At 41.2% G+C, this 23,809-nt stretch overlaps 1 protein-coding gene across 4 annotated transcripts in view; it reads left to right on the forward strand.

Annotated features, from left to right (window-relative positions):
• The window catches only part of LOC128529454 (arginyl-tRNA--protein transferase 1), an 86,174-nt gene that overhangs the window by 57,222 nt on the left and 5,143 nt on the right, over window positions 1-23,809 (forward strand). For all 4 annotated transcript variants that reach the window (XM_053502965.1, XM_053502964.1, XM_053502963.1 and 1 more), the window contains one exon: window positions 16,752-16,872. In XM_053502965.1, coding sequence (XP_053358940.1) covers window positions 16,752-16,872 — 121 coding nt within the window. The remainder of the gene's footprint in view (window positions 1-16,751; window positions 16,873-23,809) is intronic.

The following is a 23,809-nucleotide window of genomic DNA, read 5'->3' on the forward strand; positions in this document are numbered from 1 at the left end:
TAGCTTTGCCTCGGCTTTAGTTCGACCCAATCCAAAAAAGCAGGCACATGCTTGCATTTTAGACAGTGAGGCTTGCTGCGGACAGGCAGTGGAAACCTTAAAGCAAGCGACAAAGAGACAATTGATCAATGACTGATTGTACCTGAGCTTCAAAGCAGCAAACTTGTGTGTCTTGCGGATGTGTTGCTAATACTTTGTGACATTCTAGCCCTGTTTTTTTTAAACTAGCAGAGTCTGGGTTATGTATGACCAGGGGTTATTATAATGTATTGAGAGCCACCAAGTTGAACCTGGGAAGGCCTGTCCTGAGAAGATGAGACTGAGGATCATGTTGGGCCTGGGATGAAAAAGGATGTCCGAGTAAGTATTAACCCAGGTGGAAGATGAGTTGGGGATCACTTGATGGCGACAGGGGAAATAACAGCTGAACAGCTGATTCATATACAGTAGTAGGAGATGGCAAGCAATGAGAAGAATGTAAATAAAAGTGATGAACTGGCCTAGAGCAGAGGGAGCGCGAATGCCGAGGAGAGAACAGATGGGACTGGAGAAATCATTAGCAGGTGAAGAAGAGGTCAGGATATAGACTGCTCCTGTTGTTTATAGTGTCACTCGAAAGGATCTCTCGCTATCTCTCTCTCTCTTAATCATGTTATTCGCTTTCCTCAGCAAATCCTTGCTTACGTCTGCTGAGGGCGCGGCGTAGAAATCCCAGACGCCATCGGATTATTAATATCCACTTGTTCATGCAGTCAAAGTGCTGAGTTGTCTCTGTATCACTAATTTAATTTCTTGACACAAATTATATCTGGTGTGTATGTGGCACAGTGGCACATTCAGTCTACCGCTGGTGGTTTTTTCTTTCTCCCATGTTGTCTGGATGTAAGAAAATGACCAAGAGAATAGATTTCTCTGTTCTATTTCAAGCTGCACCTGTGCGTTTCTGAGCTCTGTCCTACATACAGGTACATGGCTGTGTGGCTGGAATCTTTAGAGGAAGCCGGCTAGCGGATCAGTTTCCAATTCCCCAGGCCCCTTTCTGCTAATCTCACCAATTGCGGACCTCAAATCTGAGACGACTGCCACTCGCCTCTCTGTTGCTTCTCCACTTATTATTCTGGGGTGACAAGGTCGCCCGTTTCACACCTCCGCACACCCACTTGCGGCTTTTCCAGCAGGCTTGAATGGCTCATTAATGCCTCCGTAGGGTTATTGTGGTCTACTCAGGATGCCTAACCCATTGAAATTCCTCTTGGGGCCTAGGTTTCAGAGACATCCTCTTGGGCACTGCGCCCTTGAGAAAAGCCCAGCGCCTGCTGTCCCTTCATCAAAGCCACCATGGCTCTTACAATTGAGCCCTGCTGGAAGGCTCTCAGTGGAGCCCAAGTACCTCAGTCGAGAGCTGCTTGCCTCTTTTTCAAGCAGGGAACTCTCTATATTCCCTCTCTTGTGTCTGCTTGGGAAAGCATACAGTAGGTGCTTCCTTGATACTGGATCCTGTTTTTGATGTTTTGGTCGTTTTATAGTGCATGGCAAGAATTAGGAAGCAAAACCTGTGGATGTCAGTGCTAGTGCTGTGCAGGTCGCGAGAAGTCTTCTATATTGACTTGGACGTTCCTTAGACCTTTGTCATGTGTACTTGAACTTGTCTTAGGCTGTGGTCTTACTAAATATGGTCTTGGTCTTAATCGAGTGTTTAAAAAAGAGAATCAAATATTTTCTTTTTGCACACACTCAAGTTTGATGAGAAGTAATTCCTTTTTCAAGACAACTTATCTTAATCATTCTTGCCATGCATAAATCAAGCCAAGTAATTGAAGTAAAGGAATTGATAACGACTTGCTGTCGCTTTTATTTGAACTTAATCTTGACTTGCTCTTGATCCTCTTAAGACTTGGGCTTGACTTGATCTCTGCCGTTCCTGGTTTTGGACTTGACAGTGATGGTCAATGATTACAGGCCTACGTGCTACCACATTTGGTTTATTCTGCTTGAGTTTTGCCAAAGAAATAAAAAGTCGGATATAGTTTCAGTCTCGATCTCAGTCTGTCAAACGAGACTTCTAAGACATAACACATTATCGTCATTATTCAGGAATTCCTAAATAGAAATGAGTGATTAGTTAATCTATGGCATCTTTTAATTTACATAACGGTTAAAAATAAATCGGAATAGATAGTCTTGCAAAATGCTTTGGAAACCAAAACATTAAACCATTGCCATATGCTTTAACAACTTTCCTATCAGGGGACATAATGGGCCTGTCTGGGCACTCTCCATGAGGGGTATGTAGAGTGCCAGCAATGTCCATTACACCAAGCCCAGTCTGGCCAGCGTGCTGTCCAGTTTAAGACGTGATTTCCTGGCTGCGTCTCTGCCTGAGGGGGACTAATGGCCTCTTGGCCCCCGGTTGCCTGTAGCCAGTTTCCAGTTTGCTGAATAGCTCTAATGGAGTGGAATGAGCCATTCTGTGGGCTTCTGGCTGGGGTTTCAGAATATCACAGAGAGCTTCCCATTTTCTTCCTCTCGGCCAGGTGTTTCCCAGTGCTTCCTGTTCATTCAGCGTCCCAGCCAAAGGAAACAATCATACTGAAACTCTGTTCAGGGTGGTGTTTAGTGTCTGGCAGTAATCTAAGGGTGCACTCTTTTACCCCGAGGGTCTTTTCTATGCTTTTGCCACTGTCTGAAGGTCACATGGTGTTTGATGTCCAGGTAAGCATTAGAACAAGACATTGCAAACTCTACTTGTGTCTTGGGTCCATTAGTACAGTAAATGAAAAGCCCTCAAGTGTGGCTCAAAGACATTGCATTTGAATTCATTAAGTATATTTCAAGATTTTAGTCCCGCTCCCATGACACTTTTTTCTGCCTTTTTTGTGAAAATTTTAAAAGTTTTTAAATGTATAATTATATCTGCTCTTTAATATTATAACATACACATGAAAATAAGTGCCAAAAGCAGATAAAGCCCAGTAGAGTTGTTCATAAATATCCAGTGGTTTCCAATGATTCCATTTTATTGGGAATAAATCTTAAAAAAAAAAATTCAAAGTGTACATTCAGGCAATGTCCTGTGCAAAAGTCTTGAGCCACCTAGAAGCTACATAATTTAATTTAATAGGGAGAAATGAGGAGTAGCTTAAAACGTTTGCCCAGTACTGTACATATATAATTTATTATGAGATACTGTATATTGAAAATATGTGGACTTAAAAGATAGCATCCTTACAACCCCCATTAATGATATAAACCTGCTGTATCTAAGACTTTAAGTGCATTTTTTGTATGATCTACTATATGCAATATGTTGTTGACTCGGCCTATTATACAGTAGGCTCGCTCTAAAAAATTACTAGTTCACTATTTGCCTACAGCATGGGACAAGTGGGATAGACTTTCCAACAAATTTTGTTCAAGGCTTTGCGTTTATGACAAAAATCCAAATCTATGCTCATAAGCTGCTACCGAACCTGCACTCACTGTTTCACCTTCATAGTGTCTGAATTAGTGCTAATAATCGTAGTTTTACTATTAAGCTGTAGCTATTATTCATAGTTAATTATATTAAGATGGTTTTGTCGTTATGCTCTTTAAGTGTGTCAGAGTCTGACAGTCAGTTATAAACTGTTTCTATTTCTGCATGGTTCTATTTAGCTGTAATCGTAAGAACAGAGCGCTCCAAATTTATTATCTTTGTCAGGTTTTTCTCTCCCTTTCTCTTTTTAGCATTACGCTGGGCCCCTCGGCTTTTAACCATATTCTCACATTGCTGCATTCCATTTTATTTATTGCTGTTTTTTTTTCTTTAAAAAAAAACTTTATTATTCCAGATTGTGTGCTTGTCTATCTTTTAAAAATTGTTGCTAAAGTGTATAGCAAAGGATCTACACTCATTTATGTGTCATTTCTTACATGATCATTATGTCCTAAAAAGGATTGTTGCGAATCAATATCGTATTTGTCAATTAACCAAAATACTTTTTTTTCTTGCGATAACCGATGAATTGTTCATGGTTTACAGACCAACTATGGTATCCTTACAGTATCTGCATCTGTTTAAATCTTCCAATGTTCAAATGTGTATACACAATTAAGTATTAAGTGTGCACGGGCCTGAAACTTTTGACAGCTGGGAGGAGGTGTTTATACCTGTCCACGAGCTGCCCAAGTTTAACATGAGCTATTCTCTTTATTGGATATCTCACTCGGAAGTAAAATCCTCCCGCTCATCCATTTTTTCCAATAATACCTATTAAGCATGTGGCAGGATGTTATTAAAGTTCCAGTATTGTACTATTTCTTTAACAAGTGAATGCAGGTCACAGAGCTCTCAACAAAGTGTCTGTGTGTTAATGCTCGAGCTGAAATACCTCTAAGATTACACATTTTGTGTAATCATAATATTTGTCTGTTTCTGAAAATGAGCTACTGCTGAGCCACACACCCCCCCCCCCAACAGAGAACAGCAGACGTGGGCGGAGCTAAGCACTGACCCAGGGGAGAGTTTCCCTTATGAGGTCACATTAGGAAGAAAAACTATTTGACAAATTTAAGGCTCAGCCAATGACAACATGGAAAAAGAACAAAAAAATTTTTTTCCCTATTTATTTAGTTATTTATTTTTACAAAGCACTCTGAAGGCACACCTAAAATAATAATGCCTAAAAATGACCAAAAAAAAAAGTTTCTGGTGAATTTCAGGTAATTAATAGGTCTTCTGTAAATAAAGTTATACATAAAATGCCAAATAATTGTTAAATAATTGTCCTTTAACACATAAACAAGTTACTTAAGCTACGACTTCTGCACTCTCTCCTTCATACCCCGAGCCCCCACACCAGGTACACATGCCCAAGTCCGTGCCATGGGTGTAAATAAAGCACTATTTATTCTTGTTTTTTATTGTTTCTGTCAGAGAATGCTCGTATTTAGAACAGGAAGCCATTAAAGTTTCCACTGAGAAGGAGAAAGGATCGGGAGGAAAGGCAGCGCGAGGAAGAGACTGACAGAAAGCATTAAGCGACACACCATGGCTTTGGGGCCAAACGAGGAGAAAAAGAGAAATATTTGCAGTCCCGTCACTAAGCAGGCTTTTAGGCCAGTCCTCAGCCTACTCACATAAAGAACATTCATTTATGTATTTGTTTATTTTTTTATTTTAATTGTATTGTAAAAAAAAACACACACGTGAAACCACTTGTTTTCTTGCTTATTTGTATTCGGGTTATCGTATTTGGGACAGAAGTACAGCGCTGGCTCAAATACAATGTGTTCTTAATCTGTCTGTCCCCCCCTCCCCCCCTTTAAAACAGATTTGTCAGAGGGAACCTTTGTCCAGCCCTACATGTGGAACCCTGTTTTTTTCTCCATAATGTCTACCAAACGTTCTTGTCCTGTTTTTTCTCATTGCGCTGTCTGTTTGTCTCCCTCTCTCTGTACACTTGTGTAAATCTTGAGGAATGTCAAGGCAGGTGGGAACAAGTGCATCTGAAAAGACACATCTCTCTCTCTCTCTCTCCATCTATTTAACTATCCATTTATTTATCTGTCTGTCTCTCTGAACATGTGTGACAAATAGAAGAAAAACTGGTCCCTGCAAATAAGTGTTCAAGTTCTTATGATACATGAAACATGTAGTGAAATGATGGAACGTTTCTCTCCTCATGGGAAAGGGACATGTGATGATACTTAAGCTGTTTTTCCCTTTAATTTGTCACCTCTATTTGTTTGAACTGGATGATGGGGCACGCCATGTTTTGATGTTTGACTCTAATGCACATTGCACAGCACTATTGGTTATATACTGTAGCACAAAGGTATAGAAAGAGAAACAATTTATAGTGACGCTCTTCACCTTCATGAGGACGGTTTCCCTCCTGGAAAGTCTGGTTCCTGCTCTAAATGCATGTGTGGTGTTGAAATATTCTCCAGCTCCGCCGCGACCATAACCAGTTCCATATAGTGCCTGAAAATGATTGAATGAACAATATCTGACGCCTTGGGCTACAAGCTTTCACCAGACCATAATTTAATGCCACTGGTAGCCGTTATCTTTCTTCTGTGAGTCAAAAAATCTATAATAAAAGACATCTGATGGTGGACCAGGTAGTGTTTCATGAAGAAGGCAGCTACAGTAAGTGTAGCCTGCCAACTTTCATTATTAGCTGCCTTAGTACATTTGGACCTAAACCATTAAACCCATATGGAACGTGTAGATCCAGGAGATCTCATGTCAGGCTGCGGAGGCCTTTAAACTCCTCAGTCCAATGTGTGAAGAGCTTCGTCCCGAGCCAAGCTCTCTCCTAAGCCACTCTGTCCTTTCTCCTCCGCCTCTGCAGCCGCCCCGTAAACCGCATGTCACCAGCAGAGCACACTAGATGAAAGTGATAGGAAGCAAGCGAGAGGCGGCGATCCGGTGGAATGAAAGAGAGCGACTCAGAGAGAAAAGATAAACAATTGCCGCAGGTTTTGTTTGGCAGGAGCTTGCCTCTTTTTTTTTTTTTTTTAATCTCCCGTGCCGCCATAGCTTTGAAGTAGAGTCATTTTCACCATGTAATCTGTTCCATTTGGGCTTCTTTCATGAATGCTTCACAGTATTCACTGGATGACTCTTACCTGCTTCAGTTGAGTTCACACTTCAGGGTGTGTTATGGTAGATCAGATTTGTGATGGCTGTGCATGTTGGGGCAGAGAACTAGTTGTGTCATTTGGGATGATTTTCCTGACTCTACATGTAAGATTGAATGTTTTTAAGGTTTCCTTTAGATTCCCTGCCTTTGTGTTTGACACCTCTATTAAAGGTCACCTAATATACTCCTTTTTATACAAGGTTGCATAACACTCAGAGGTCTGTAAATACAAATCAGATCATGCATTCTGCCATGTTTGAAATTCTTTCTCTTTCACTCATTTTCCAGACGCACCGTTTTATGTAGCTGTATATTAATTAGGATTAATTACTAGCTAATGAAAAAGCAGGGACCAGAAACGTTCAAATGCCCCTTCTACCGCAACCCACAAAATTCCCATATCTCCAGTTGCTCAGTATTTTATAAGCTCATAGGTTTAAGTGCTTTCCCCAAGGGCCCAACACTGTCATCTCAGCCAGAAAAAACAATGTAACACAAATAAAAAAAAACAAAAAAGGTATCAGGACACTTGGGGCATCACAGCCTGCCCAGTATGGGGCTTAGCCAGCAAAGAGTTCAAGGTTGTAGTTCCAGCCTTCAAACTCTCCAGATCTCGATTTAGACCAAGCATCCATAGAATCATGGAATCCACTCAAGTTGGATCCATGGAGGACCAACCCCGCAACCCACAGCACCCAAAACATCCTGGTACCAGGCACCACAGCTCACTGGTGAAGGCCCAGTGGAGCAATCCATTGTATTGGTCTTAATGTTTTGTCTTTTACTTGTCTGATTGGTGTATATACAGTATCTGCAACCACAATCATGAGGTTAACCACTTAACTTTGAGTTTTGAAAAGGATTCCCAGTCAGAGATCTCTTTTATTGTTTATATTCTGTTTATTGTTGCATATTTTTTAAATATATGTATAATGCTACTCACATTCCATGGCTCTCAGTCACCAGATTTCTACCCTATCACTAATTTTATGGACAATGGCCTATGTTTTGTAAAACTCTTTAAAACTCCAGGCATTTTTTTGTTTTTAAGATGTGCTAATAGTGTTTTTTATTGTATTTTTTTTATTCAAGACCTTGTACATAAATATGCATAGTATTTTCTTTTGATTTGCCACTTGTCTACGTTGTCCGTGTATCAAGAGGATACACGTTTAGAAGAGGAATACTAATGTTTCACTTTGGATCTTTTTAAGTTGTGCACAATTGGAAACCCAGTATACCATGAGTTGGCCGTTTATTACGAGGGTTTTAGTCGTTTTAGGAGCGGAGTGGATGTCTCTGTATTTTTTGGCATCGTGCTGATGAAGGAATCAGAACTTGTTAAGCAATATGAATTCGTAAAGGCGTTTCGATTCGAAGTGTGACAAGCCGCGAAATAAATAATTTCATTACACCACTTTATAGGACTTTGATGATCGTATGAGGATGGTATGATGATGTGTTTTCAGAGCTCACATTAGCACTCAGGGTTGCTGCCAATGTTCATCCCATCATGACTACATGAACACATTTAGGCTGACAGCGCACCGTATTGATGACAAGGCATTTGTCATCACTGTATGCTTTCCAGAACATGACAGGTTTTCATTCCATTAGCAACCTGTCACTGCATTGAGACTTCTCTGGATATCTGGTGTGTAGGATCAAGCTGAACAAACTCCACCATTCCTACCATCATTACCTCACAGTATACCAAGATCTTGCAGGATCCAGTCTAAAGTAAATGCACGATGTTCTTCTGAAGGCTAAAAGACCAAACATGCTAAAATGGACAACCTAATAAAGTGGCCAACCAGTCGGTATGATAAAATGTTCCCTTGGTTGCGATGATTCATATTTTCCACTTTTATCAATGACCCATTCACATAGCTTTCTAATAATCTCTTATTTTACCAAGCATGCTCTTTAAAAGGTTGTCACAGCTTGACATGGTAATGGTTTATGTGTTTAGATTGGGGCCCAGTCGGCGAGCATTCGCTCCAGCTCTCCCTCGAGGAGCACTGACAGGGCCAAGGACCCAAGGGGTGAAAGTCCGGAGGTCAAACCGTACAATCGAGTGCACCTTTGAACGGGAGAAGTGCGTCTGTTGTGTGTTGTGGGAGGTATGAAGGTCACAGGGTTGGAAGCTGAAAGTTTAGATTGAGCGTCAGGATAAATGAACCCAGAGAGGTCCAGCAGAAAATCTGTGGTGTTTGCTTTGCCATTAACTCGCTTTGCGTTTATTTTTAGAGCCGTACTTGCATGTAGGTTGTTTGGGGGAGTTCGAAAGCGTCACTCTGAAATGGCACCATATGCAGTAACAAAGAAGGGCTGTTTTAGCGTGACTGAACAAATTCCAGCACTCCCATGCCGTCATTTTTCAAAATCATTGCGAATGTTTAGAAAAGTTGGTTTCTATGTTGGTCCTGTGTTTTCTTTTGCGTTCCCACACCGAGAACTCCACGGTAGGTCTCACTTTAAACTGCGTTTCAACTCGATGCACAGAGCGAGATTATTTTCTGTAATAGCACCATTTTTGGACAAGCATCTGACATATCTCGGGTAAAAACCAGAATAGAGCAACAGTCTGGAGAAGGGCGAGCCACTGTAAGCAGGGTCTGACATAAGACCCTGGTGGTAAAGACGCTCTTTCTGGGCTCGAGCTGCCCCCCAATAAATGGCCGGAGCGATGGAGAGATAAAAACAGGCCTGGGGATCCTGTGCCTGTAAAACGGTGCTCTGCTGAAACACAATCCTGTAAAAATATTTTCCCATCATTAACTTGTCATCCGTAGAGCCCCTGACACGTAGCTGGGCCCGTCTGTACGCGAGTGTGTGTGTGTGTGTGTGTGTGTGTGTGTGTGTGTGTGTGTGTGGAACAGAGGAGCCCAGGGCTGCCAAGATGCTTTGTTTATTTGAAGTTTGTCCCTCTGTAATATGTTGACTGGTGTGAAAAAAAAATCTTGTCTGGTCCCTTAGTGTTTAAAAAATGGCGGTTGGTGAAAATGTCTCGAATTTAGACACAACTAAAGTCCCTGCCTGGACGCTATGTGTATTTTTACAGTGCAAAGTGTTTACACTTGTCTTTCACACTTGGACTCTCCTCTCTGCATTTGGAACAGCCTGTCCAATTGCTGTGCACGTGTGCTTATGTGTGTGTCACTCAGCAGTACAGCACAGACTCATGCATACACACACGCTAATGTTAGGCTTGCAGTATGGTGAGTGTGTATGATGGACTGAGTGTGCATGGTTGGTTGGAAAAGATTTTTGTGAACTGGTCAGAGTCTAGCCGTGATTCAGCTCAAAGCTGATTGTCGTGTTGTAGTTAAACCCGATCCTGATTCAGTCGTCCTCTTCCTGTCTACGCTGCGGTATTTACTCCAGTCCCAACAAAGGACTTTAACCCAACAGACAAAAGAAACAAACACTGTTGCTATGTTAGCAAGAGTGTTTGTGCTTTTGTCAGTGTGTTAATGCAAGGGTGAGAGCACTCACAGGCAAGTGTATGCATGTGTGTCTGCTTTTGTGCAGTGGTATTTTTATTTTTTTAGTTCTTATATGTTGCTCTGAACGTGTTGACCTTCTTTACAGGAGGGATAGGCCTAGCTATTGTTCTGAAATGTACAGACAATGGGACGACTTGGTAAAGGTTTTGCCGGGTTGCAATAATACACAAGTGTGCACAAGCCTTAGCGACTGACATCTACCTGACTGGTTATTAAGCGTGGTTGTGTTGACCTTTTTGGGGTTGTTTTTTCATTCATGTCTAGTCAGATAGGTGGGATAACGCTCATCATTAACACACCTACTATCATTCACCTCCATCTGAAAGGGAATTCTGCTTACTTTTTACTCACTCACATGTTTTGTCTAGGAGATGATTGAAAGGTAAAATAGTGCACGTAGAGGAAATCGAGCCCAGATGTGCACGAAGCTGTGGGGAGCAGCGAAATGCCAGCCCCTTCCCTTCATGAGATGTGGACACCAACCCCTCTGAACTTGCAGTGATGTTTTATGATCTCCTTGAAATGAATATCTAGGATCCACGCTTGTTCTACTGCGTTCATGTTATGAACCAGCTACAACAAATCATAGTTTTAATGCTTACTTCAAAAGATCTTTTGAGATTTGCTGATTAATCGAACAGTTTGGTCACAGTTTGGATTCAGACCTAGCAAGTGTTCACACAAGGCAGGATCGCTTCTTATCGTGCCTGTGGACGTTTGCCGCCCCTCATCTTCACCGCTTTTAGATTAGTGATATTGCTTAATACCCAAGTACACTTGCACATCCACATTCTCCAAGCTGACCTGGTATATGCTTAATATTATTGATTATTGACTTTCTCATCTGCCGTCTACTTCCAATTATGGCACAGTATGGTGTGTTCAATTTACACAAATGTACCAGATTTTGGGGTTTTATTGCACTTGGATCCATGATGAGTGTCTAGCATAAAGGCATTCAAGTCTTTTCAGGGGGGAAAAAAAAGATGATTATCGGTTTGTACAAAATGTGACATTCAAATAATTAACACAAATAACACAGCATTTCAATGTTCAGTGAATTACATTCACTTTAAAACCTTTAAAAAACAGGTTGAGAGAAATCAGACACTGAACATTAGAGCCACTGATTTGAATTGAATCAAAAATGTCCAACAATCGAAATAAATCATCAGTCTACATATGATTCACAGCTCTACACATAACATCATGGAAAGTTTACACAGAGATTTTGTTCCTTATGTATGTGTAAGGCAGATGGAGCTTTTTTCAACGTGTTGCAAAATGTGCTGGATTGTGTGATGGGGAGAACTGGCTGGTGGGTGGGATTTGGCAGCAAAAAAATCACAAAGTATAAATTGGGTCTAAATCCGAACTGTGGCCAAACTGTTCAATTAAGCAGCAAATCTCAAAAGATCTTTTGAAGTATGCATTAAAACTAATATGATTTGTTATATCTGGTTTCTAATATGAATGCAGTGTTAAGCAGTACAGGGCAGCTTGTAGTCACCATTCAGTCTCAGCAAGGATTTTTTTTTTTTTTTTTTTTACTGTATCTTTTCAACTGATGCAGAGAATTGTACAATAAGCTGCAAACGTTTCGGAATCTGTTGATTTTTTCATAGTTTGTGTCAGGAATTTCTGGTTACAACTAAGGTTTTCTGAGCTTCTTCGAGGCTCCCATGTGCACACAGACAGCACTGAGGCTTGAAGTTGGAGAGGTACATGGTTTTGTCTTTCACAAGAATTCCTGGCCAGCACCGAGCTTCAGGATTTATGTGCCTGATTAATTGCTTTTCAAATAAATCTCAGGTAGGGGCTGGCGAGGGAAGGCGCTGTCGGAGCAAGTGAGAGAAATTGGGTGACACTTCAGCACTTGATGGTGTTTTTTTTTTTCTTTTCTCTTGTTTGAAAGACGAGCACTGTGCTAGTTAGTCTTTATTTTTATTTTTTTATAAATGTGCAGGGTATACGGTGCATTTTGTTTCCTAAGACTGAGTTGTGTTGTAAAATGTGATCTCTACAACCTATCTTTCCAATAAATCAAACCAACAATTCACATGGACCATGACCTGTATCAGATTTTGAAATAGTTCCAGCCTGAAAACATGGCGGTAGCATCACCGATTCCGACAGATAGAGAGTTCATACATGCACCACCTCCCTCCGGCTCCGTCCACACCGAATTCCTTCGCCGTTGTTTATCTCTGCCTCATCTATCCCACCTTTTTTTCTTCTCAGCTATTTATCCAGTTCTTGTCATTGTGTGTTTGTGCTGCCACCAACCTTATGCGCATTTCATCGTACCTTATGAAGCAAGCCAAGCGCTATATGACGAGCTCTACACAAACAAAAGGGATGTCGGACTCTTCCTAGTCTTTCTCATGCTTTTCTTTGGCGAGGTTAATGAGCCTTGAAGAGGGTGTCCGTCTGTCATCGTTACCTTCATTGCTGTGTCATTGAGGGATGGGACGAGGCTTGGAAAGACCGATGATGCTCCGCGGGTCATACTATATTATTTAAAAGAAAAAACACACACATGGGAAATAATGATAGGACAGTTTACATTATTTCTCCATTGATCAGACTCGAATGTTGCACTGTTTAGTTCCTTTTGTATTGTATTGTATTGTATGTGCATGAGTCATGAGCTCTGCTTCAGCATAAATTAATATTTGTTGGATATACGATTGTCACAATAATTTACACGTTTATTTATTTATTTAAATAAAAAAGATCTTGTTGGCCTTTTGCCTTTATAATCACATCCTCCTCTCTAACAAAACCTAGTCGTGTATATTGATTTATACACGGCAAATTTCATCATCCTTTTGTTTTAATGTTTTCTTCTCACTTTATATCATAAGCAGCAGCTGCCAGCTCAGTAAATGGACCGAATCATGATAAGAGCAGAATCAATAATATTTACATGTCTGCCGGGTACGAAAATCTAAAAGATAACGTTCAGTATGAACGTGTTTGCGAACGATTACACATCAACGAATATAAGCAGAGAAATGATTTTCGTAGTGTTGATCTGAGCTTCTCATAGACGACCCACATAGGAGGAAGTGGAACAGACATGTATATTCCAGCGTTCCATCGCTTGGTTTAATCTTCTGTTCCGTCGTCATTGCTTCCTTGGTGCCTTTTCTGTCCTGTCTCTATTTAGTATCCAATCTTTTCTTCAGCTCACTGTCTCCTTGTCTTCCATCTCAGGTAGCTGTGCCTTTTCCTAAAAGATAGCATTGAATCAGACTTTTGATTCCATGCTTGTGGAAAGTGAGATTTCCTGCCAAGGTTGTGTTGTGTGTGTGTGGGATGATTAGTTTCCCTGCACCTCCATGACCAGACCTGTTAGAACCTGCAGTGACTTCTTTTACGTCATGGATCTGCTGGCGGATCAGGAAGCGTGCAGGTTGGGTACACACACACACACACTTCCTAACGTCCTCTTTCAACTTCTGCAAACACACATTTATAGGTACATCAGTGTATCTTGAACAGGCACTTGCATAGGTGTTTGCCTTCATGCGTCCATTGAGATTAAAGATTTAAAGGATCACAAGACCTTCCTGCCTCAAGAAATTTGCATGTTACTGAATGCTGGTTGATGCGCAGCGCCACATGTACGCGTGACACCCTAGTACACCGCGCTATGCACTGTATATGCATCATGTCACTTAGATGCACAAGAATAATTCAGCTCTCACTCATCCAAACGAGCAGGTCGGAAAAAATGGTCGGTGATGCCACGTGGATCGGAGGAAACACGTGGGTCGGTCTGCGGCCCTCCCGACTGATTGGCAGTAGATGCTTAATGTGGGAGCCTTCAGTGACGGGGTGAAATTGAATACCACTAAATTAGGGGAGAAAATTGGTAAAATAGAAATAAAAAATAAAAAAAAAATTATTATGAAACAATACACTTTTTTTGTGATAAAACAAAACTATTCAATGTTTAGTTAACTTCTAATTGACTGGAAGCAGCTGATGCATTTTTTTAAATAAATATTTAACTTTTCTCACTTTTATATTTTATAGAATCTTTTTTTTTTTTTAAAGTGGAAGTTTTGATTGTGCAGAATAACAGAACACAGTTTTGAGAGTTAAAAATTCGCTTTATTTCTCTATATTTTCCTGAGACCTGGACTCGACTGTTGTGTACATTTGCATTTTCTGCTGACTATTGTTCTTCATTCACAGCTAATAATTATAAATGTAATCAATGTCTTAAACCAGGAATAAGTTTGGCAAAAGAGCTACACCTAACAGATCTTATACGTGTATGGTCAAGTATATATACAATGAAGTTGGATATGAGGACATTCAGGTCTCAAGACAATATAATTCCCCCTGCTACACTAATGCACTTATTCCAGCGTTTCACTTGTGCTTGGATACCATCAAGATAGAAAGTTTTCTCAGTATACTGGAGACACGATCTTACGCGCTGGCCTCCCAGGTACTCCCTTAATGGTCCAAACATGTGGACTGTACAGGGGATGTGGCAGTAACTCCCAGTCGAGATCCTGTAATGTGCAAGTGATGTGTTGCTGAATGATGGTGTGTACAGTTCCCACGGACAGATGCGTCTCTTCCGCAAGTTATCTGTTGATTGTCAAGGATCCAGCCTTCCACTCCCAGAATGTTTACAGGAACAAGTATATTGGGCTCCGAGCCGCCCGGCCAGGATCATCATTAACAGACCGTACGGCCTTCTTTAAAACATCTGCACCATTCAGATGTCTTACTGTGGCCAAGAGTCTCATCACTCATGAGAAATAGCGAGTCCCAGTTTGACTTGAACGCCACTCATATTTTATTTCTCTCCCTTAGTGCATAGAATACAGTCCAGTTACTTTTTCAATTAGCTCAAATGAAATTGATAAAATGTATTGATTTACTGTTGAATATAATTTAAACATTTTTTTTAAATCATAAATATGCTTTGGATTAAGTCATGTATTCAGAAACAAACAAGAATTGCTTTTTGCCTGCAGTAATATTAATATTTTTGTTTAAATTGTAATAAAGCCGTGCTTCACTCCTCATCCAAATCTTCGCTATCATGCTGTATATACCAGTGTTGAGTGTATATTTCTATATCAGTGATGTCATTTTTGATGATCCTGAGCACATTGTTAATGAATGCAGGGCCAATAAACCTGTCTTCACTGATGTTATCGCGCACACACACACACACACACACACACACACACACACACACACACACAGCCCCTCCACCACATCTACCATCAGTTCTTTTCTTATTGTTTATCCTGTGCTAGGACCAGGAACCCTCAGCAGTAAATGTGAATGTCAGTTCTCTCCATACAGCCTGTCTAGCGTCGCGCTGCTGACAGAGTGACTGTGTGAAAGACGGGGTGTGAATACCTCATCTTCACCACTCAGTGTTTAGAATAAGAGGCCCAAGCACTCGATTCTCATAACCTCCTGTTTGTGGAAACATGGCGCATAGTTTCTGCTGTGGGATAACGACAGACAAATCCTGTTTGTAGAACCTCCGGGAACCGTAAAGTGCCTGTGAAATCCAAATCAATGTTTGAGTTTCTTGGTTTATTGAACACAACCTGCTGAAAACTGATACCCAATACAGAATCTATAAAAAAATGTTTGTGCTACCCTTATAAACGAACAGCTGTTATCTCTCTATAGTAGCATCTTAGTATCAAACACGGGCTGCTTTATGTAAGCAAGTTCTAGTTTGGAGGTGTGCAGAGATGTGAGTGAGCACATCGATATGCTCGAATGATTTATCGGTCACTGTGCAACTTAACAAACAGGGCAAATTCTTTTGAAACTGGAGAACTATTCCTCAAGACTACTTTCATTCTTTGGAGGCAAAGTATGAAGAAATAAGTGTAGCTCAAGACTTTTGCACAGTACTGTATCCGTCATGAGGTACAAGGAGACGACGTATGATGGGACTAATCCGAGAAGCGCTGGTTGGAAACCTCCGATCATCACAATCAGATGTAGAAACTTATAGAAAGTCACAGCTGCTTTATTAGCTATACCTCTTTTTCTTATGATTTGGTCTATCTCCAGTGTTCTGGTCTTTCTCTTTCTCTCCCTGGTTTCCTGTTCTTATTTCATTAGCAGCTCAACCGAACACTCTGCTAAACCCATAAAGGCTTGCATGGTGTCACACGTGGGTGCATGTCCGTGCGTGCAGGGGGTTGATATGTGTGTTTAAAGAAAGGCAGAAGTCTTGAAGGCGTCTGCTTGTTTACATTGTAGGAGAGTTAATTTGACTTTCGGTCATTGCATTCAGCCCTCTGATAATAAGGGCTCTCAAGGCCAGGAACGCATTTGCGCTTTCTACTTTGAACAAAACAAAATGTTAAAGGCACAGCTATTATATTATTATTTTATGGCTGTACTTAGATTTGGTCTGATTTATTTTATTTTATTTTTTCAGAATAAAATGTGTGGGCAGCAAATGCTTAAAGAAATGGCCTTTTTTTTCTTTAATTCTTTTAACTGCATATAATGCAAATTTAACCCTCACTGACCTCCGAAGTGAACACATGCTCTAGTTTTGCTTGCACTACTCATCACGTAACTGGTTCTTTGTTGTTTTCCTCAGGGTCAGTACCAGCCTTCAGATCTTCTGTGCCCAGAGACCTACATGTGGGTGACGATAGAGAAATGCATTCCCCGCCTTGACACCTCAGCCTATGCCCGGCTTAACGACGACACCCGCGCAGGTAACACTGTTTCCCATAACGCGCATTAAAATGTTTAATTTTAAAATGGTTTTAAAATGCATCACAAGCCCAAGCACTGTGTGAACACTGTTAGACGCAGGTACCTACCTACATGCACGCAACATTCAAAAGGATCTTAAGATTGCTTTCGTTTTGTCATCTTGCTTGAAAATTATGAATTATGATATGGCAGGGCAGTTTATTTTTTTTGGCCAGAGCTTGTTAGTTCATTACTCTCACTCTCTTTTACTCTCTCTCTCTTTCTTCTTCCCTCTTTAGACTTTACCTTGTGTATTGCAACTGTTTTGTGTGGCTTTTATATTCCAAAATATTTTTTTAATACATGTTTTAATTTTATAAGTTTGCATTTAAGGTGCTGAAACTTTGCAGTTCCTCTGTAATTGTACAGGTGGTGCTTGCTGGGCTGTTCACACACAGCACAGCATCCAGTTTGGTCCAAGCTAATTATTTGTTAGTTTATTTATTAATGCCACAAAATAAAAAAATAAATAATATGAAAAATATGAAATCATGTCATACAGTCCAATACAAATCGAATCTGCAAGTAGGTATTGTGATAATGCCGTATCGCAACATCCCTGGTGAATCCCCACCCCTATAAATCAGCCAGTCAGGTGGCAACAGTGCGATATACACTCATGCAGATTCAGGCCAGGAGGTTAATGTTAATTAATGTAAATGTTTGCATTAAACATACTTCAAGAATGTGAAATATATTGATCTCAGTGAAGTTAATTGTGGCAGGGTTGGAAGAAGATGAGGACTTTTTTTTCTTTGTCTGCGGTGGTGTCAGATTCCTAATTCTGGCTGAAGAGAGGGACCGCATGTGGTCTGTTGCCTCTGAGTTTGTTGTGGTTTTCATTTTGTGGTGGTTTTCTTCTCACCATGTTTCTAACAGGTGGATATACGAATGACCGAAGGCTTCCCGACCAAGCCATTCTCCTCTGATCTCTTATCAGCAAGGCGTTTCCACCCGAAGTCTGAACGTTTGCTTTTCACACCTCTAGAGACTATGAGTTGTTTGTGACAATCCTAGATGATTTCTTAAATTATAAAACCAGCCCTATGGACATTAACAACCAAACTACAATAACATTCACAGTGGACATTTACATACAGTATACAGTACTGTACGAGAATCTTGGGCACCCTGTTTTTTTTTGTTTTTTTTAAAGTACAAATTAGATTCAACTTTCCTGTCATTGTGCACAGTACATGTGCAGTGCCAATGAAATACGTCTAACCAGAAGTGCAGAAGTAGTCTATTTATAATACTTGTGGTGAATGAGCGTGTGGGTCCGTATGTACAGGTCTGAGAGTGATTAATGTACAGAAGGTACAGTAGGTGATAAGATATGTTGTATGTACTGTATAGTATAACGGTGCAAACATTGTGCACAGTTATACTGTGAGACATGTCAAGAAGTTTACATGATAAAATAACATGATATATGTATGTACATCTATAAATGTCTGTATGATACAGTTTAGCCTAAATAAATATGGTATAAAGTAGCACCAGAGACATTAAGCGAGGTCATACGGAAAACGGGTAGTTTTATTAGGAAAAATAGGAAAAGGAAGGGATTTACGGAGGGAGAAGGAAAAAAGTGAGGGTGCGCACGTGCGGATCCAGAGGCAGTGCCCAGCTGGCAAAGGGGCGCTCGTCTGGCCGTTTTTGTCCGCGGTAGAGCGGCGTAGTGGATCCGTGTAGGCAGCGGCTCTAGCAGACTATTCCACTTTGCTCTCTCAGTTGCAGGCAGTCGGCCCCGCCCAGCCATCTGTTGGTGTGGCATCAGGTGTGGGTCCTCACGGGGTCTAACATCTGGGTGGCTTACCCCGACTGGGAACTGGGAATTCTTTCTCGCTGGCTGGTTCGCAAAGGCTGGCTCTCGGCGAGAATGAAAGTGCCGTGGCAGCTCATGCGGTTATTTGGCTGCTTTCACCTTATATCACTGTGCCCTGTGGTCCTAAATAGTATGCACATCTGATGTTGCCATGTGATGTGAATAAGGACTGTTAAGTTGGACTTTGTGTAGCTTTTTCCAGGCACAGATCATTGTCATTGTCGGCATCCCACGTCAACAGTGGAGGAAAGCTGAAGCAATGATTGTGTTTCAGAAACGGTTGATTTACTTAAGAGTTAAAGTGCTTAAGAGAAATTTGCTGTGGCAGTGCTGCCAAAGAAATGCTCTCGCATATAAATACCCGTGTGAATCCCTCCACACCACTGTCCTGTCGTTGCTGGCTCCTCTCCTGTACCCACAAGTCAGTTAGTGCAACCGTGCCAACAATTGCTGCGTAAACAGTAAACCCTAGCCATCTGGACCTAACAAGCTGTTTGCTGAATATCAGAACAAATTGTGACACAGGCTTAGGCCAGGGATTTATTTGTTGCTTCTGCTGTGAAGAGCTGTCGCGTAAATAAGTCATTATTTCGCGGGCAGACATCAGACACTAATGTGAACTTTCATATGCCCATACCGTATGAGAAATTACTACATTTTGACTAGTTTGAGACACACCCATGGGTTCTTACATCTTTGTTTTGGATGTCGGTTTGTAAATTTGTATTTACAGGATTTGTGCTATGCTGGAAGAGTGAAATGTTAATACTGCTTGTTTATGTTGAAACCATATGGTTTCACTGACAGGGTCCAGAACCCAGCACAAAAGCAGTTCAGCCAGGTCGTGGATGTGGTCATTCCTGGATCCCGAGCAGATAATGGCCACGATGATGGTAATAAGAATAGAAATAATATCGTTGCCGACTAGCAGACGCCACAGAGAGCGAGAGGGAGAGGGAGAGCCTGACAGCCTGTGGAGCAATTACTCTTTCTTTTCCTTGAGTGTTTTCCTACGCCGATTCATTTTCCCCTTTGCCGTTTGCTTTAGTTGATGCCTTGTCTCGCCTTCTCGTTCTCATAGATTTAATCTTTTGTGTTGACTGTTTGGAAAAATACAATAAAAATTCTTCATTTGGTCTCAGGAGTGACCATTTGTACACACGATGCTTAGCTCGGAGATGGATATATTTAAAGGCGCAATGGTCATATTTCTTACGAGTCCAAATAATGTGGAGAATTATGTAGAGATGATTTTTAGAAAATAATAGTTTAAGCCATTGTGTCAGGACAAGTGGATTACATTGCCGGAGAAAAAACAATATTTTGGAAACCTGACATTCAGTCCAGATTGTATGTTTGTGTTCGGTTTGGGTCCTTGTCAATTTTTGTGTTACTCCGCCCCTTCACATCCTCAGAAATCATGTTGTTGATGAGAAATTGAATGCTTATAGTTCTTGAGGTGGACCTCAGCTAAAGGTAGTGTAAGCAGCTATATTAAACTAATGTCGTGATGGTCTGGTTAACATGCTAGCTGAGGGCGGAGTTTGTCTTTATTGGTAAAGATGGAGTGGGATCAATAAGTTAAAAAAAAAAAAAAAAAGATTTTTTAAGGCACCGTTAAGAATACTTTATCAATATTCTACCCTTAAACCGTTCTAATTGCACTCTCTGATGACTAGGATCTGTTCGCATTATCTGTACTACATTTTCAGTACAATAATTACACAACCAGAGACAGGTTGTACGTTTATTATTTCCATTTAAATCAGTGGCTCGGGCCAGTGTTGAAGGGTTGTGTAAGATGTTAAGTAGCAGTCTCAACACAAAGCTCTTTGTTTTCCCTTTCTTAAGAGTGGTTACAAGAAACTCGGAGAGCGACTAGTACTCAACAAACACAATGAGGTCATAGTTGGAGCCATTGCCCTCCTGGCAGGTCGTGTCAGGACAGAAGCAGAGCTCCCACTGGGAATTCTGAGACAACCACAGCACCGGGGGAAAAAAACAATCCTGGCAACTTGGTCCTGAACTCGTGTGCGTGTGTGTGCGCGTGTTTCATACTGTAGTTTCCTCTTTATTGGCACCAAATTTCTGAGGCTCTCTTTAGACAGGCTGATATCCTGGGAAGAAAAACGGAGCTAAGTACTGATTAAGTTCACTGCACTGTGCTTAAGAGGTGTGTTCCCTGGTCTATTGAGGATGAACGGTTTGTGCGAGCGTTATGTGAATGCTAAACGAGAAGAAAGCGGCCAGATTAAATCAATTGGCTGTTGACGAAAAGTACGTTTTATTTACCTTCTGTTTATGCCCCTGAATACACCGTTTAAACTAGTGGTGTAGGTCAGTAAACATTTTGGAAAAAAAAAAAAACTGTGACCGAATGGTGTAGTGATTAGCAGTATGTCCAGAGTCCAAAAACACGCAGTTTAGCCTAAATTGTCAGTTTGATAAGTTCCCTATTGTGTATGCTTGTGTGCCCTGTGATGGACTGGTACACTGCCTCATGCCCAGAGACTGACTTCGGGCTTCTCGCAGCCCTGTGCAGAATATAGAGAGTGAGGGAGTAGAATGGTACGTTGTGAAATCAATACAATCCCAACAGAACAATCCTTACCAATGAAAACTAAGTTTCTGGAGATCAGTGTATTTTTGCAGTGCATGAGACGCAGCTCAGCAGTGCATAACACTCAGACAAAGTCTGTCAGTTCTTGGAGTGTTTGTGAATCTTTCTTGCGTTACCTCCAGCCCTGCTTGACCTGTTGTTTTTGGCTGGAGGACGCCAGCTATTTCAGACTTTTACTTTTCATGCAGTGCTGTTCACCTTCTCAAGGACTGTACGAGTCCCTGGTAAAGTCTAATGCATTTCCCTGTCTTCCAGTCTCTTGAAGTTAGTTGTTCGAGGACGAGGACATTCGCCAGTTGGAGACCAGCGGGTGTAATTATTGGAGGTGTTGAAATCGGTCTAACCACCTTTTCTTCTGTCAAACCCAAAGCCAGAGGCATTGCCTGTTTATGATTTAAACGAAACGCCATTCCAGGATTAAAAGCGATGATAAATGCAGCATGGCGTAAGTGTGGCAGTTATTGCCAGCATTGTGGAGCACCGGTGTTCATGTTAACACTGATGTGTCTGAATGCTGCCGATGGAGTCCTGGAGGATCAGCGCAAAACATCAATTTTGTAACACACTCCTAGATTTTTGACACACTCCTGTATATTTATACCCTTGTACCACTGTTTTCTAATCTATATGAAGTTTAAGAGTGAGACCCTGTACAACGCTCTGTGTCAGGATTCCCAGTCACTGCTGTATGTCTGTGGCCAGAACAATATTAGTTGTGTGTGTGTGTCTGGCTGTGTGGCTGTGTTTATTGAAAGCGTATGTGGAGATCGTCAAGTCAGGCAACCTTGTCCTATTGAGCAACAGAAGAGGCGCCGTTAAAAAAAAGAAAAAAGCCCGACCGACAGAGTGCGGTGGTTTCAATAAACTCCTGACTTTTTTTTCTTTCTTTTTTTTTTTTGTTACTTGCGTTAACACTTTCATGGCTGGTGTTCATTCTGGGGAACACTTACAGTAGTGCTGCAAGAACAACTCTAGCCCGCACAAATCGTGAAACTAGTAGATGCTGACTCAAGGCCACCAACCCCGCCTCCAAAATCTCCAGATCCCAATCCAAACAAGCGCCAATGGAACACGCTGGACAAACAAGTCCAATCCAGAAGCTCCACCCATCAATCCACAGCACGCAGAGGATCCGCGACACCGCAGCACGCGTCCAGAGGTCTTGTGGAGTCATGCCCCGAGGCGCCAAAGCTGTCCAGGCAGCACAGAGTTAACCTTTACGATATTAGGCTTAATGTTTTGTGTTGTAATGTTATGTCTGATGGTCGTCAATGACAAACATGCTTGCAAACACAATGAGCCCCGTGTACCAAACCCGATACAACCCGATTTGTTTGTAATTAGTTTCCTGGAGCGTTTACGCAAGAAATTTTGCATCATATAATTTCATGCTAACTTTCACATCCTACTTAGCTTGATCGACTTCAAATCTTCAAGTCATGTTTAAATGGCCTAATTTTATTATGTGTACGGCATTTAGCAGATCCCATTATCCAGAGTGACTTAAAATGGTCCTTCATAGTGTCAACTAAAAACACATCATTATGCTAATTCACGAAGTCAGGGACTAAGAGGACCATTAAGAACATTTTGTCAAAATCTTCCATATGCAAGATGAAAGATTTGGAGGTTATTTAATAATATTATACAATAGTGAATAATTTCTTCTGCCTTTCTGCTCATGGTTCAGGCACATTAACTTTTATGGACATCACTATATGCAAATTCTTGTAAACTTTGTTCTTTTCTTTATTATGGCTTGTGTTAATATTCCTACACAGCTTTACTCAAAGATTTACAATAGGGCTCTGCTGTTGTTTCATTTTGTAAGTTAAACCACAGACATGTTAATAAAACAGAATTTTAGATTTAAATCAACTATGTTTAAGTATGCTTTCTAAGAAATGTACGAATAGCAGGTCGAATTGATACACAGGGCCATTGTGGTCTTCTCGCTCTTCATGATGGAGTTTTCAGAACCCTGTGGTCAGGCCCCATTCTTCTTTTTTTCCAGAGAAAGTCTTCCTTATCATTCCCTTTGACCTCTGACCTCGAGTCGTCCACTGAACCTCCGGTGCCGCTGACTGAGAAAGCCTGGTGCCCCTCAGTAGGAGCTGTAAACGAGTAAAAGGATGGCTGGAGCAGGGGAGAGGGCTGTTTATAAGCGCAGCGGATGTTTGGATTGTTCAAAAGAGAGCACCCCTGACACCCTTGACAGCTCTGCTCAGTGTTATTGGCATGCTTAATTGTGAAGCTAAAAGCCGTCTCTCTGCCCTGTTTACTCTCACAGTTTGACATCTCATCATTTTCCAGTCTCTTTTTTTTCTCTTTCCATCAATGACTTGTGCTGTTCAAGGCTTATAGCCATAGCCATGTTTCACAGCTCCACTGCTCCTTCTTTTTCTTTTTGTCTCTTTCTGAGCATCATGTACTCCATCAGAAATGCTCT

The sequence above is a fragment of the Clarias gariepinus genome, chromosome 8 (genome assembly GCF_024256425.1).
Source record: "Clarias gariepinus isolate MV-2021 ecotype Netherlands chromosome 8, CGAR_prim_01v2, whole genome shotgun sequence".
Lineage (NCBI taxonomy): Eukaryota > Metazoa > Chordata > Actinopteri > Siluriformes > Clariidae > Clarias > Clarias gariepinus.